This window comes from Orcinus orca, chromosome 9 (assembly GCF_937001465.1).
Source record: "Orcinus orca chromosome 9, mOrcOrc1.1, whole genome shotgun sequence".
NCBI classification, from domain to species: domain Eukaryota; kingdom Metazoa; phylum Chordata; class Mammalia; order Artiodactyla; family Delphinidae; genus Orcinus; species Orcinus orca.
Genome location: NC_064567.1, coordinates 45,362,597 through 45,379,250, shown reverse-complemented (window position 1 = coordinate 45,379,250; position 16,654 = coordinate 45,362,597). Strand labels below are relative to the sequence as shown.

The following is a 16,654-nucleotide window of genomic DNA, read 5'->3' as shown; positions in this document are numbered from 1 at the left end:
CCACCAGCATCGCTGTTCGGGACACTTGTGATGGCCCAGCTGGCCTCTGGCTCCTGTCCCCACCTCCCTCCAATCCTGTTCCTTCACTGAAGCCAGTGTGATCTTTAAAAGAGTAGAGCAGTCACATCATTCCTTTGCTTAACAACCTTCTGTGCATTCCCAGTCCTCTGAGATTGTTATGGGCTGAATTGCGCCGTTTCCCCCCACTCCCCCGACCCAACATTCATTTACTAAAGTCCTAGCCCCCAGTACCTTGGAGTGTGACTGTATTTGGAGACAAGACCATTCAAGAGGTAATTAAGGTAAAAGAAGGTCATATGGTTGGGCCCAAATCCAGCGGACTGGTACCCTTAGAAGAAGAGGTTAGGACACAGGCACACACAGAGGGAAGACCACGTCTACAAGCCAAGGAGAGGGGCCTCAGAAGGAACCAACCCTGCCGACATCTTGATCTGGGACGTCCAGCCCCCAGAACTGTGAGGAAATAAATTTCTGTCGTTTGAGCTGCCCGATCTGTGGAACTTTGTTACTCAGCTCTAGCAAACTAATACAGAGGCTACAATCCAGACCTTCCCATGACCTTTAAGGTCCTGCATCCTGTCCCTGCTTTTCCCTCCCTTCACGTTTTGACTTCACTGTCGCTTCCTCAGGGAAGCCTTTCCTGACCTCATCACTCTATCTCAATAGAGGTCTGCTCTCGTGGTCCCCTGCCCACCTTGTCATCCTCCATCGTAGAATGTTAGTTCCTTCCTTCACAGGCCTCCTCCCAGTTTTACGCATCCCATTTCATTGCTTTTGAGATGCAAACATGCCCCACATTTGAACATTTCTGAGTTTTTCACGCAGTCGATGATGTGTCGGGCCTTAATTGCCAGCCTGCGTCCTTTCTTAGTGATACAGAAAAGAACGGTGGCTCTGATGGCATCTTAGATTCAGTGAAATGTGGTGCAAATGTGTCTGTGTGATTCTCTGTTTACTATCTCCTCCTCCTTCAGCGGCTAACCCCATGAGGACAGGCCGTTCCAGGGTACTTCACCACCGACCCATCGTCTCACACGGTCCCTGGGACCAAAGTATAACTCATGTTGAATGGATGTCATCCTTGGAGATGACAGACTGCCGCTCTGCCAGCCATCAAATGTTGGTCCTTTTAAATTAGGGCTTCGGAGCTGGCAGGCCATGGTTGGGTTGGGGGCATTCACACACCTCACTCCCGCAAAAGACGTAAAAGTACGAGCTGACCCTTGAGCAGCACGGGCGTTAATTGTGTGTAATTCACAGTCAGTCCTCCGTATCCGCCGTTCTTCTGCATCCGATGATTCAACCAACCATGGACCGCGTAGTACTGTAGTCGTTACTGTTGAAAGCTATCCGTGTATAAGTGAACCCACACGGTTCAGACCCACGTTGTTCAAGGGTCACCTTAATCCCTGATTGTGAGGCACGTTCACCCACCAGGAGAGAGGCTGTGCTGGAGGAAATGTGCCCACCCACCCTCCTTCCTCACCCCGGGCCTTCGGTCAGCTACCCCAGAGTCCAAAGGAAGTGAATTTCATCTTTGGAAAATGTCACCCAATGGGGAGGGGCTCCTGAATGAGAAAACTCATTTATAAACTCCCCGGGCAGCTTTTTTTTGCCCTTAATCTTTTGACTGTTGCTTAAATGGCAAGCTGCCCTTTTGTCCCTCTGCTGGAAAATTCAGGGTGGCTGTTTCTGCAGACGCCTGTTCCTGGTGGGCTGCCTGGCTCTTTTTTCCTGCGGTGAATGGGCACTGGCTTCCCAGTCTTCAGGGCTCCCTGTTCGAGGTGATGCCCTCACCAGAAAAGCCTGGAATTTTAACCTGGAATGGAGGCCAAGTTTGTAGTGGGGTTTAGGCACGTCCAGCCACATCGTTTAAGACAACTAATTCCACCTCCCCCCCCGTTTCCACCAAGGAGCGAGTCACACTTTAATGTTCACAGGGAGCTGGAGTGAGGGCCCAAGGGGCCAGGTGGAGGGGGCGGGTGGGGGACTTGGACAATGAGACAGTGAACACTTCGTGAAGTTCACCCTGCTACCCTCTGTAGGAGGTTCACGAGCAAGCATTTCCCCGGAGCACAGCCCCTTTGTCCGGGACACCCCAGCTCCAGGTGGGCTCTGAGAGGCCCGAGGAAGACTGGCCGGCCACTCGTCTGTGACGGGCCCCGGAGAAAGTATGCCCATCTCCCCACTGGAAAAATAATTCCCATTCTTTCCTTAATCCACAGGCTGTGGCTGTAAATACCTGAGCATGCAAACATCTCCTTGGGGCTGGTGGGGATTAGGCCGAATCAGCCTGGCCCACTGCACATACAGAAATGAATAAACTAGGGCCCCGGGTGGGGAGTCACAGGTGACAGCGAGAGAGCGCGTCGAGGTCTGGCCACCGAGGGGCAGACCAGCCAGGCGTCTGAGCAGGCCTTCGGAGGGCCCCGCCACGCCTCTCTCCTCTGCAGGCAGAACCACAGGAAGGCCCTGATGCTGATTCCATGCATCTGCCTTCTCCCAACACCCCTCTACCATGCAAGTCCTCTGCTGGGAACTTTCCAAAGGACTCCCTCCTCAGAAGGAAGTTCCAGCTCTTCGTCCTCCCCTTCCCGTGCTCTTTCCTGATGCCCAGCGCTTTTCCTGAGTGTCTCTGGACATTTGTTCTGGCATCACCCACAGACTGCTCACCCAGAGGCCCTCCCTCCCTTCCCCCTGTGGCTCCAGCCCCACCTGTCTTCAAGCTAAAGTCCTAGCTCCAGTTCCGCTTCATCCGCGAGGACCTTCAGTCGTCAAACACTTGCTTATGTTGACTTACACCCCCTGCTCTGGTCTAAGGGTGTAGTCCGTGCCAGAGGCAGGCGTATGTGCTTATGGTGAGGCAGAGTGATGCACTGCGGCAGAGGAGGGTGGGTACCTAGCACCTGGTACCTAGGACTAGAAGCGGGACATGATGCGTGCTCTCTGATTGGGCAATCTGGGCGATGCAGGACCCCTAGGAGAGGAGAGGTGTACGGGGGAACGGTGAACGCACAGGCATGAGGCTTGCCGTGCTGGAGTAGTTTGAGGACCGGTGAGAGGTTCTGTGTGGCTGTGGCTGGGGAGGGGAGGGTATGGAAGAGCCGGCTAGGAGGTCATTGCTTGGGGAGGAGAGGCTGGGCCTGGAGAACAGGGTGGGCAAGCACCACATACCGGCTGGATGTGGGAGATGAAGTGGGGGGCGACGCCCGGCTTTCAGGCCAGGGTATCTCCATGTGACTGTGGGGCAAAGGCCCTGCGAGCAGTGGGCTGAGCAGGCAGGGACATCTCTGTGTCAGTGAGCCGCAGATGGGGCCCCAGCCTCACACAGGGTCTGGGATCCCCAACGGGGCCTCGCTGAGGTCAGCCCGGGCCTGGGGTTGGACAGAAGATGCTCTGGCCCGCTTCCCTGGGGATGGCGCGTGGTATTAGGTACCTCTGTCTGCTCCCTCTCCCTCGTCCAGGTCGGCTGCTTCCTGAAGACCCCGAGGTTCCCCATCTGGGTGGTGTGCAGTGAGAGCCACTTCAGCGTCCTCTTCAGCCTGCAGCTGGAGCTGCTGCAAGATTGGAGGGCCGAGAGGCTCTTTGACCTGTACTACTACGACGGCCTGGCCACCCAGCAGGAGCAGATCCGGCTGACCATCGGTGCGCCGCCTCCCCGCCTGCCCTGTCCGTCCCCGGGGAGCCTTCAGACCGGTCGGGGACGCCGGCCTTAGCACGCCCAGTCAGGGCAGTCAGAGAACAATGCAGACTGGAGGGTCAGAGGGCGAGTGCGTGCAGGTCCTCCTGCAGGAGGGGGCCAGAGCTGGGCCTTGAGAAACTGATGTCCTTAAGGGTACAAGGTGAGGTTGAGACTACGTAGTAGACAGTATCACGGCAACAAGTTTGGGCTTTATTCTCCAGGCAGTGGGGAGCCATGGAAGGTTTTGGAGCAGGGGAGTGGTGGGCTAAGACATGTTTTTAGAAAGAACTATTCTGGTAGCTGAAAGGGGGCAGGAGGGTGGGGTGGAGACTGGAGGTGGGAGGCCAGTGAGCAGGGACACCTATGGTGTCCAGGTAAGAACCGATGGGCAGGAACCAGGGAGGGTCCAAATAAGAAGAGAAGAGGGGCAGGTACCGGAAGAGTCAGGTCCCAGGAGTAGGGTTGTTGGTGCTGACCTCGGGGTGAACGTGGGCCCCGGGCTGATGAGCGTGTGCCTCTCTCTCCCCGCTCCCCAGACACCACCCAGACGGTCCCTGAGGACAGAGACAACGACCTCGTCCCTCCCCTGGAGCTGTGCATCAGAACCAAGTGAGTCAGGCCCATCTGTGGCTTTGGGGCCTTACCTGAGTGGCTGGGAGGGGGGCAGTGGTTGGGAGTGGCCTGCAGGAAGGGGGATGGGTTCCTGGATTGTCCCAACTAGGAGGGGTGTGGTGAGGGGCCGGTAGGACCCCTGCAGACTGCAAAGACACAGTGCTTGGGGCTTGTCTGTATGTGGCATTTTGTGGTCACCATGGCCCAGGGAGACGTGTGCGATTTGCGAGATGCCGTGTCTTCAGGTAGCTCCCTAAGATGCCCCGTGGCAGGGGGTGGAGGTGAGCTGGTGCCTCTGGAGAGCCCCCCTCGTTCCGGGCAGCAGCTGTTAGGTCCACAGGAGGAAGAGCGAGGGAGGTTACCTGGTGGTGGCGGTGGAGCTCGGGCAGGGTCGGAAGGCGGGAGGACGCGGCGCGGCCAGGGTGTGCTCGGGGGTGGCTTCCTGGAGCAGCGGCCCTCACGCGGGAGGAGCAGCCCCGGTCCTTCTGCGGGTGCGGGTGCGGCCCTCTGAACACTGAGTGGAGGTGCCCCAGAGGCAGTGGGGGTTGCCGGGGGCGGTCCTTGGCTCGTCTCACCCAGCCCTCAGTCTTTAAGGGAAGCTGAGGCCCAGGCCAGGGGAGGCGGGTGAATAGGAGTTCTCTGACCAGGCCCCAGGGCTGGGGCAGCAACCGCCGCCCCACCCCACCCCGCGGACTGGCGGTTGTAGCCTTTGGGTGGTGACTTGGAGGCCTCAGGGCGCAGTGGGAGGGGCAGGCCTGGGGGCGGGGAGGAGACCTGGATTCCAGTGGGGCAGCATTAGAACTTGCCAGTGTGGTGAGCGTGCATTCTGGCGTTTGAATCCTGGCCTTGCTGCTTTCTGGCTGGGAGCCATCAGACCTCTCCTGTCTGTACCTCACTTTGTCATCTGTAAAATGGGGGCAGTGGCTGTGCCTGGCTCACACGGCTGTTGTGAAGAGCGCCTAGGACATTACCAAGCACGGAGAACCGCTCTCGTTGACATTGTCTCAGCCGCTCCTGACTCGCTGTGACCTCGGGCGGAACCTCTGTTTTCCTGTTTGTGAAATGGTGGGGTTTGGGGTGGAGGACGTAGGCCATGGCTGGGGTGCTGCGGCTCTGACCGCCTGCGATCCAAGGGGCTCCCCTGGAGTCTAGGGCCGCTGCCCACCCACGGGCAAGTGAGCCCTTGAATGGAGCCAGAGAGAGAGAGAGGACTCCACATACACAGTCCCCAGGGACTGTGTCCCCAGGGAGGGGACGTGGAGGAGACGTCGTGACATCCTCATCACGCCCCACCCACGCGTCCACCTGCTCAGCCGTCCACCTGCCCGCCCACTGGGCCAGGGACGGAGCATTCCTGTGGGGTCACGTGCCGGCGTTTCTTTCATCGGGAGGATTAAAGGCACATGCAGGTCGCTTTCCTTTCATGTACAAAGGGCCACTCATTCAGAGTGATGAGAGAAGGGCTGCATGGGGGAAGGAGGTGACACCAGCCTTGGCACCTTCTGCAGGACGGGGTGGGAGGCCACAGGGCATCCTTCCTGCAGGAGGACCTGCCCAACAGGGCTCTGGACCGCACCCTGGACACAGGCTCCACCCCCTCTCCGGACCCCTGGGACCCCTCGCTGAAGGCCTACATCTGTCTCTGTGCCCCTCCCTGGGGTGGCCCACCGCCCCGGACCTCTCCACCTGCCCCCGTCTGGAGTAACTTCTCTTTCCCCAAGAATGCTTCTGCTGCAGGACTCGACTCACCAGGCACCTCCCAGGGGCCTGGGGATTGGACTTTTGGGCTCAGCCCTAATTGACAAGTGCTTGAGAATGACTTGGGGCTCTGGTCTGTCAGGGGGCTCAGTCCAGAGACATCTGAGTGTGAACGTGGGCCCGGAGCACCTCTTCTTCTTCTGTCAGCTGTCCCTTCTCCCAGAACCTACCCCTGTCCCCGGGGCCATGTGCCATGAAATGAACCAGCAAAATGACGGCATGTGAAACGATCTGGAGAGGCTGCACGCATCAGGGAGCGAGCCCTCGGCCTGGGGCAGGCGGTCCAGGCGGAGTCCCTACCCTGCCCTTGTCTGTCCCTGCTCACTGTCATGGGAGGAGCTCGGGCAAGGTTGAGCCTTGGCATCTCCTCCAGCAGTGTTTCCTACTCCTCAGCACAGATAGCAGATCATCGTACTGGGGCAACACACAGGGTTAGGGACGACTGGCTTGGGGACTCTGGTTGACCCAGACTCTGCCCAGTCCCCTGATGGCTGAGGGGATCAATGGTCCAGCACGTCTGTATTTGTCTACGGCCACCCACTGGGAAGATTCGCTAGAGCGTGATCATCAGGGTTCAGCGGGCGTCCCCACTGGAGGGTGTGGTAAGACACAGATTGCTGGGTCCCACCCCTGGGGCCTCTGGCTCAGTAGGTCTGGGCGGAGGCCTGAGAACCTGCATTTCTCAAGAGTTCCCAGGTGCTCCTGGTGCTGCTGTCCTGGGACGGCACTGTGAGAACTGATGTTCTGGTGGCTGGTGAGGGCAGTGCCTACCTCTGCCTCACCCTCCCTGGCTGCCTGTGAGAGTCAGATGTCAGGTGAGGTGCTGACCCTCCAGCATCTGGTCTGCTGTAACATACCAGACCCGGGGTACTTTCTTCCTGGCTCCGCTGGCTGACCCCCGCCCCCCCGCCCCCCCCCCCCCAGGTCTGAGTGCTGCATCCCCTGCATGGACTTTGCTGCAACCAGTTGTACTCCCCCCATCACTTGCTCCACCCTGATGGCTCGGTCCATCTGGGCAGTTAACACGGTGAGACTTTTCCCAGCCTCATTCCCGGAAAGCTGAGTGGTGAGTGAATAGTGGGAACGCAGGGTTTTTCCCCCTCTGTACCCATCAGATAACATACCCCACTGTAATGGGAAACAGCAGGCCCAGCCTCCTGGAATCCTGTTCCGAGGGCTTGGATTACAAAGGCTTTGCGTATTGTTTTCATCCCAGATTCTCAAACAGCTCAAAGGGAGAAACTTGGGAAAGTAGCCTTCAAGGTCAGAGAGACCCGCTAAAGCTGGGGCCCTGCCTCTTGGGGGATAAGTCCTGCTGCCTTGACAGGAAGGGCGTATGGCCCGAGCTCAGGTCATTTCCAAGGCCAGTTAGTCCAAGCACCCGCTGCAAGGCAGCCGAGTGCTCACGGCAGGATAGGCTCACCTGCGGGCTGGCGGGGCTTCCCTCTCATCGCCTCAACCTCATGGAACCCCCGGACTGGACTCCATGGAAGAAGCAGCTGGATGAGACGCGCTTCTTGCTCTCAGAGTTCACAGTCAAATAGAAGTCAAGTTCAGAATCAACTCTGTTCTAATCCAGGGAGAGATGCGCCGCCTGCCCTCAAAACCACCTCTGATGCCCCATAAGAACCCTGACATTCACGCTAACCCACGTGGAGCACGCCGCATCCCTGGCCACCTGCTTGGGATCCACAGAAAGGCCCTTGGACACCGCCCGATACGGCCCTTCCTTCTACAGATGGGGTCGCCGGAGTGGAGGTCTGACGCCAGGCCACACCTCGAGTCAAGAGCAGTTCAGGGCCTGGGGCTTAGGCCGGTGCTGTCCCAGCCCAGTGGAAGGTCACTGAGCAGGCAGTGTGACTTCCCGCCGCCTGGCTTTGTTGCCACGGTGACAGTGCACAAGACCAGACTGCCAGTTTTGCCTTTGGAGAAGAGCATCCTAATTTGAACCATCCCCGGGCCCCGTGCTGTCTCCACTCTCTGGTGTGACGCACACCTCGACCTCAGAGAAGCTCCTGTTACTTTCGCTTGTGTCTGTCCCCCAGCTTCCTCCCTCCTCTGTTCTCTGACCATCTCAGCAAAAAAAAAAAAAAAGACTCATTTATGGTCATTTCCAAAGAAGACACACACAGTGACCTCTCTCAAGCTTCCAGCCTCGCTAGAATGGGAGAAAATGAAAGGGTTGTCAACAGGCCAGAGAAGAGAGGAAAGAACTCATAACCGGGGCCTGGGCCTGGGCGACAGATGTTTCTGTTTGGAGGCTCAGACAAAAAATTGAAAATGTAACTTCAGCTGGAAACGGTGCCTTCGAGGGGCTGGAGCTGAGCACCTACCTCCCACACCTGTGCGCCCGCCCGCCTGAGGAGTCTGCTGCAGCCTTCACGCCTCTGCTGACACCCTTCTTCCTAGATGCCCTCTTCACTGTGCCTCTCATCCATTGAGGGAGGGCTCCTGGGTGCTCCCACTGCCCAGCCCCCTCTTGTGAGTCCCCTGCCTGCAGCCCACACGCACAGCCGCCCCTGGTGCGCCTTGTTCCTGGCCGAGCACCCAGCAGGTGCTGTGCGGAGCCGAGCACCCAGCAGGAGTCTGGAGACCCCAGCTGCGTCCTGGCTGTGCTGCCATGGCACGACCTCTGGAAGGGCTGGCTCTGTCTGGACCTCAGTTTCCCCATCTGTCGATTGGGTAAAACGATGCCTTCCCTGAGCTGCTATGAGGTCGAGAGGAGATGTAGAAGCATTCCCTCGCCTTTGGAGACCTCAGGGGGCTCACAGGCAAGTGGGGGGAGGAGGAAGAATGGGAGGAGGCAGAGAGGAAGGGATGAGAGAGCAGAGGTGGGCCATGGACAGGGCTCGGTGACCACCGGGGTCAAAGGGGAGGGAGAGTGAAGTGTGATGAAGACTCAGGTTTTCCCTCTGGTGCCTGGGCTTGACGAGGGGCAGGGCGTGTACAGGGGGTGTGTTCCCTCAGCAGCAACCCTGGGAGCCCAACACGGAGCTAGAGGTCATTGAGGGGACGGAGGCAAGTGAGACCAGCTCTGCCCTTTAGGGGCTCACAGTCTAGCAGGAGAGGGAGACCCCATGACAGCATGGCCGGCGAGAGCCTGACAGCAGTGCTGAGGGAGGATACTTCCGGAAGGAGGGCTCCTGGATCTGACCCTGAAGGAGGAGCGGTGAAGGATGGTCCTTCCAGGTGGAGGGCGCAGCAACCGGCCAGGTTCGCAGGTGAGAGACGGCCTTGGGGCTCATTCTGTAGTTGCTCTGACTGCCAGCAGCTGGCGCGCGGGACAGGACACTTGCACACAGGATACTTGTCTGGAAATCCAAAGTGAGTAAGAGAAGTGCTTGGGTGTATTTCTGCTGGTCAGCTCTGGTGGCTTTAAAACCAGGCCTGCCCTCTTCTCCTTGCTGACACAGCAAGACGTCATGTTGAAAATCTGTGAAGTCAGGTAACTGCTGCTCTGATGCAGTGACGGCTGCTGGGGAAGCAAGGGATTCAGTCGTGGGCAAGAGATGGGCCTGCCCGTGACGCTGAGCTGACCTCAGCTCTGGGGACCACGGCATCTTCGCTGAGCTCAACCCCGAAGCCAGTGGTCCTCAACCGGGGGCATTTTTGCACCCCGGGGGATATCTGGCAAAGTCTGGGGACATTTTTGGTTGTCACTAGTTTGCGGGAGGGTGCCAGATGTCCTACAAAGCACAAGACAACCCTCCTCCCCCCCAACAGAATTATCCCGACCACAATGTCTGCTGTGCCCAGGTTGAGGAGCGCTGCTCTAAACTCTCACACCCTCAGCCTCCTCTACATCAGCACAGCTGAGTGAGCCTTGACGGCGCCTCTGCACTCAGAAACCGGTCCATTCCATCCCTCCCCTTTCTCTGTCAGCCCCTAATTGCATATGCAGAGTTCTTCTTTTTCATCCTTGTAACTGATCCATAGACTTTCAGAACCGTTCCTACGGGGAACCATTCATCCCCTAAATAAGCACAGTATCCCAGCATTTCAGCCCTTTCAGAACGGCTCTGCTTTGGTTTCCTCTTGTAGTTGTGAACTGCTTCTTTCTGTGTTTCTAATACTCTCCCTGCCTCGGCACCTGTAGTCCAGGATTGGGTAGGTTAGGTACCTCTGTGAAAAGCCTCACAGGTGGCATAAACCTCCCAGCCTGACCTTAGGACTCGGTGACTGTTGGTGTGACCGGGGCGTCTAGCAGCAGATGAATATGACTCACCCCTGCACTGAAGCCAAACCCAATTTTGTCACATTGGGAGCTCACAGGAGGAACTTCTGTCTGCCTGTCAGTATGGGCAGAGGAGAACGATAAGGGAAGGGCCTTGGGGGCCAGGCTGAGGGCGGATCTTATAGGGATACAGGAAGTCTGGTCTATTTCTGACTCTTCCCCCTTCTTCTCTCCATGACCGGGGGCAAGAATCCAAACTGGTCTGGGCAGTAGTTTGGTCTTTGCAAACCTGCGTCCCTGGTGCCTGTCTGGAGCCAGGCTGTGGGTGGGAATGTTACTCCCCTCTCTTCCTTCCATCTGCCACCCCTGGATGTCTGGATTCAGGATGTGTCCCCAGTGTCTAAGATTTTGATAGGAAACTTACAGAGGCTGATACTCCTCTACAAATCTTAACAGGACAGTGAGTCCCCTACATACGAACAAGTTCCATTCCAAGAGTTCATTCGTTAAGTCCAACAAAGTTAGCCTAGGTACCCAACTAACGCAGTCGACTATATAGTACTGTACTGTAATAGGTTTATAATACTTTTCATACAAATAATACATAAAAAAATACAAAAATAAAACATTTTAAATCTTATAGTACAGTACCTTGAAAAGTACAGTAGTACAGTACAACAGCTGGCACACGGGCTGGCGTCGAGTGAACAGGCAAGACGAGTTACTGACTGGAGGAGGGAGAGGAGGTGGGAGATGGTAGAGCTGAAGGATCGTCAGCAACAGGAGACGGAGGGCAAGCTGCAACTGCATTCATGCCTGACGTGGATGGAACGCACATTTGCATCTTTGAAAGTTCGCAACTTGAAGGTTCGTATGTAGGGGACTTACTGTAAAAGCTTTTCAGTGATGTGTTTCAAAACTGCAACAGTGATGAACAGAGCAAGAAAACTGAAAACCTCGGGTTGCACGGTGGAATCACTAAGGCTTTGTCTTATGTTGCTACAGGTTGCTAAAGTGCTGTTAACCCAGTAGATGCTGTAGGTCCACCTACTCCCTTGGAACCTGTGGTTATCTCAGTGCCTGCCCAGCTCGCCTGACCTCCCGAACCTGCTCAGTTGTGCAAGTCAGAGCTGCATGTGTCTTCCCCACCAGCCGAACCTATATTGGCTACCCTGAGACATCATTAGGGTCCAGCACCAAAAGTGCAGGCAGTGGGCACTCACCAAGGAGCAGCGGTGCAGGCAGTGGGCGCTCACCAAGGAGCGGCGGTGCAGGCAGTGGGCGCTCACCAGGGAGCGGCGGTGCAGGCAGTGGGCACTCACCAAGGAGCAGCGGTGCAGGCAGTGGGCACTCACCAAGGAGCAGCCTGACTTCTCCCGGGGTTGCCAAGTTGTCTCCAGATACCTACCATTCCAGTGTCTCTCCTTCGAGCAGTGAGGAATGCCGTGATGCTGATGGATTCCATCAAAGTGGCTCAACCCCAAAGCGTCTAATAGATTCCTCTAGATCTGCCTCAGTGCTGACACATAGGAAACAGTCTAAAGCACCCAGGTTCCAAAGAACCACTTAATTCTTCCACATCCAGTGGAACAAGTGACGCTGACCACGTCGATGCACGTGATATGACTGACGATAAAGCAGAGGCAGGTCCATGGACGAGCACGAGAGGTGGCCACACATTTCTTATCACAGGTTAGGCTTGGGATGGATCGTACTAAGGTAGTTCTTCCAACAATTACTCTTGAGAGAAGCCCTCTTCTAGAAATACATGCAAGCTTTTGCACATCCAGACCTGCCTCTGAGTATCTGTGACCAGAAGGATCCCAGGGACCAAATGGTTCAGGTGGTCAAATGGTAGCTCTCAGACTTTCATGCAGGAAGCAAAGGATCCGTTGCCAGAAAGCCACACGACTGCATTTTGGGTGAGACCTTGCAGCCTCATGAGGCACCGCCAAAGGACACTGGAGAGAACAGAGAGCTAGTTTTAGAGGCGCTAGTTTCTTGAAACAGTATAACATTCGTGGCTGAGCAACTTTTCCATCATCCACCCATCTCAGCCTTTTTTGCTGAGTGTTTTAACGAGAAGATGCAATCCAGCATTCATACATGGACCAGATGAAAGTTTCTTGGGACGTTGATTGGTGTGCACAACATAGGGCAGGGCTGTGCCTTGTGTCTAGACTATGACAACTGTTAACATTCTCACATTCCCCAGTGGTTATGGAAGGCTTGTCCTTACAGCGCCGTGGGTGGAGCTAGGAAGAGAATGCACATATCAATTGTTCCAAAACGAGCTATATGCAAATATCGTCTCCCATGCTACTCCTGCACAGAATTACCACTAAGATTTTTTTCTTCTCCAAATGACAGATCTTTCTGCTCACTTGAAGGGAAATGGAATGGTGTAAAATATGCAAAATACTCAACAGGGGGTCATACAGTCTTTACAGAGACCAAGAAGATGCTGGTAATCAGGAGGAAAGTAGGTTGGAAGAACAGAACAGAGTATGAATCCCACTGCCTCTGCAAGGCTGTCTCTCTCGACCTAAACATCGGAGACGTTGATGCGGCCATTGAAGCAAGGCGCAAGCGAGAAGAAAGACAAAGAGCAGAAGCCTGAGGAAGGAATAGAGAGAAGTTCCGTGGGGGTCTAGGTTATTCACGAAGATGGAGAGCGTTGGCTTTTTGGCGAACCACTACTGAAACTTCATGATGCTTCTAAGCATTAGATTGGGAGATGCAACAGCCTTACTTTGGGAGAACCTGTTCACTCCCTTCTTGCAGCAGGTCCAATCTCAGGGATACAGGCAGACCTCAGAGATATTGTGGGTTCGTTCCAGACCAGTGCAGTAAAGCGAGTCGTACAAATTTTTGGTTTCCCAATGCATGTGAGAGTTATGTTTACCCTATCCTGTAGTCTGTCAAGCATGCAGTAGCATTATGTCTAAAAAGCAATGTACACATCTTAATTAGAAAATACTTTATTGCTAAAAATGCTGTCATCTGAACCTTCAGTGAGTTGTATTCTGTCTGCGATAATAACATCAAAGATCACTGATCACAGATCACCATAACAAATTTAATAATAATGGAAAAGTTTGAACTGCTTCGAGAATTACTCACATGTGACACAGAGAGAACAAATGCTGTTGGAAAAATGGCATCCACAGACTTGCTTGACACAGGGTTGCCACAAACCTTCAATTTGTATTAAAACAAAACCACAGTATCTGTGAAGAGCGATAAAGTGGAGCCCGATAAAACGAGGTCTGCCTGTACTGGACTTGCCAGCGCAGATGTACAAGTAAAGTGAAAGCATCCCTGTTTTCCTCCGCTGTGGCAGTTACAATTTTGACTCCAGTCCTGCAGAAAAACTTCAGGTTTTGAAAATGTCTGCTCCCTCCCCAAACCCCACACCCTGGGAAGCGTTTCTAAACCCCAGTCTCAAAGTCCGTGCTCCAGTACTGCTGTTGAGGCGTGCAACAGCTGTTTCCTAGTTTGTATAATCTTAGGATGTACGTCTATGTATAATACGCCTAATGCCAGATTTTTCAGAAATATTCCATCTGCTATAAATGATTCCTCTGAGTTGTTTTTAGAAAACTAGTTCCATGTATTAAAATCAAGTGCTGCTGGTCTCACCTGTAATAACTTTAATTTTAATTTTGGAATTGGACTATTATTAAATTGTGTCTAACCCTGGACTCCAGTTTAATTATACTCAGTGCTTCTTAAGGCTTCATAAATTTTTAAAAAAGGCAAATAAGTGCCTTACTGAACCGCTCACAGCCCTTCACTAGCGGTTCTTAGAGCAAAGCCCAGAATCCTAGCAAGGCCTCCTGGGTCCTGTGTGGTACCATTCCCGCTGGCTCCCTATGCCCTATGCCTACCTTTCTGGGCTCCAGCAGCTGGACCTCCTTCTGTGCCTTGAACCCTACAGGATGTCTCCATATCTAGGTCTCCCCATGTGCCTTTAAAAGCGCCACCATCAGGCACCCCTGGAAAGTGGCTGGATTCAGATGCGTGTAGACCGCGCACCTCATTTGAGGGGTTTAGGTGCATTTGTTTTGTAGGGGCCTGGTGTGTAGGCCTGTCTGTGAGTGTGGAGGGGTGAGGTGGGCATGTTGGAACCTGAAATCCTCGAAGGCCCAGAGAGAGGAATTCCGGTTAGTGAGGACAAGAGCTGGCTCCTGTGTGGGCCCCTGCAGCTCTAACTCTTTCTCTGTTCCTCTGCTCTTAGGTGGAAGGGGGCATCGGTGAACTGGAACGGCTCAGACCCCATCCTGTGACCCTCCATGTGGGTGAGCCCCATGGCTCCAGCGCACATCACTGGGGGTGACGGCTGAGCCCTGGGCCTCAGGGACAAGTCTGGGCCAGCACCTGGGCCAGCACTGCTGCAGAATCGTCCGGAACCTCCCTGCCTCTTCCATGAAGGGCCTGTCCAGGACTGTGCTGTGGACCCAGAGTGCTGCTGTGCAGCCCCTCCCAGCTGAGCGGTGACTGCCAAGGCCTGGAAGGAGGCTGGTGGGGCCTCTGCTGCCTTTTCTCTGCATCCCTCCCTCGCTCCCTGCGGGGCCGGCCCCTCGCCAAGCCTCTGATATGGTCGGCCCGGGACCCTGGGCACTCGTTATTTCTGATGGTTGGCTTTCTATAAAACAGGAGTCAAACCCATGCTGAGGGCCGAACCTCATTTGTTCTGTTGCCGCAAAGGAAGCATGAGGTCTGGCCGGCTCATGGCTGGGGCGGGGATGGTGATGGGTGGAGGGGCCCCAGAGCCCCGGAGACCTGTGGGCTAAGTCGTCACCTCACGAGGGTCTCTGCGGGCCAACCATGCCCTCTGGCCCACTGGTGCCCCTGGCTGGGCTTCTGGTTTGGCCTGGCTTCTGTGGGTCAGCCCCAGGTCTAAGACACCAGGCTGCGAAAGCTGGGCCAAGCTGGAGACACTCAGGCTCCCTGGGAGCCCATCTCGGGGCCGACCTGGATCTCTGCGAGGCCCCACGAGGACGGGCGCCTGGACCTGGAGGGCAGGCTACACCTGGCCAAGCAGATACAGGGAAAAGAACCTTTCAGGGAGGGACCTCCTGGCCAGGGAGAGCAACGAGGTGAGGATGAGAAGAGGGACTGAGTGTGGGCCCCTGTGTGGCTGCAGTGGGGCGTGTGCGGAGAGAACTGGCTGAGCTGCTCCCGTCAGGGAGGGACCTCCTGGCCAGGGAGAGCAACGAGGTGAGGATGACAAGAGGGACTGAGTGTGGGCCCCCACACTGAGTGTGGCTGCAGCGGGGCGTGTGCGGAGAGAACTGGCTGAGCTGCTCCCAGGGGCAGAGCCTGTGGTGACCCTCGCATTCCAGACTGAGGGTAGGATAGGTGGGAAGGGGGAGAACTCCATAATAACTTGTGAAGGGAAAATTGTACTCGGAGCCTCCTTCGTTCCAACAATTTATATCCAACGGATTCCAAAAAGGAATATGAGCAAGTGTAGAAACACAATGGGAGGCTGGTGAAGAAGAAAGACCAGAGAGAGAGTTTTGTCAAAAACAGAAGCTGGGGCCCCTCTGCAGTGGCTCCCAGCGATGGACTGAGCGAGGGCGCCCAGTGGGAGGGCACGGCCTCCAGGAACCTCTGTCACCTGTCTGTCCACATGGGAGTCACATCATGGCAGAGCCACGTCCAGGGCCCACCCTGCTGTGCCCCGTGGGTGCTTGGCTGGGACGCTGAGTGGGGCCCGCAGAGGTGGGTGTTTACACGTGGCGACCTGGGCACGCACTCCTCCCTCATGTGCCCTGACCCAGGGAGAATCATAGACACTGCACGGCAGCCAGTCCCCAGCCTCCGTGCACCCCCTTGGGCTCGGGACACAAGCAGCTCGGGGGCCGTTCTCCCCGGCAGTGCTGGCTAAAGGGAGACCTCCTCCTCTTTAAGGGCCAGGCATGGAGGGGGCAAAGCTGGTATTTGGTGGTGACAACTAAAGAGCCTGTTTTGTGCTCTCGTGAGCTGGGTGAGAAGAGCAGTGGCCGGACTGTGGGTCTTTGGGGAGCGGCAGGGAAGAGCTGGCAGAGAGCGCTTTGTCCGGGCCCCCGTGGAGTTTGCTGCGTGAACTCCAGTGGCCATTCACAGCAGGCGTCCAGCAGAAACGCTTCCTATATGTCCCTGAAATGTTTATGCGTTTGTTTTCCTTGGCCAGGATCGGGCCTCTCCAGCTGAGCGACCGGGTGGAGGAAGTCGGTTTCCCTGCAGTGGCCTTGTTTATCAGCCTGGGAAGGAAAAGTGTGTCTTTTCAATAAAACACTTAACCTCCTGACCAGGGTGCCATGGGCGGAGCTGGAGAAATCAAAATATTCCCAGCGTTGCTTGGGAAGACCAGTTGCAACAAATTACAAAGCACTGTTCTAGAAGCCAAGACATAGAAA

The 16,654-nt window shown here is 55.6% G+C and overlaps 1 protein-coding gene and 1 pseudogene across 1 annotated transcript in view; both read left to right on the top strand.

The window, feature by feature from the left end:
* Positions 1-4,316, top strand: part of MINDY4 (MINDY lysine 48 deubiquitinase 4) — a 102,783-nt gene extending 98,467 nt beyond the window's left edge. The window contains exons 16-17 of the mRNA XM_004269940.3: positions 3,486-3,666; positions 4,240-4,316. Coding sequence (XP_004269988.2) covers positions 3,486-3,666; positions 4,240-4,316 — 258 coding nt within the window. The remainder of the gene's footprint in view (positions 1-3,485; positions 3,667-4,239) is intronic.
* A 6,955-nt stretch (positions 4,317-11,271) lies between these two features.
* LOC101284078 (oxysterol-binding protein-related protein 9-like) lies at positions 11,272-14,918 on the top strand (annotated as a pseudogene).
* Positions 14,919-16,654: the final 1,736 nt, after the last annotated feature.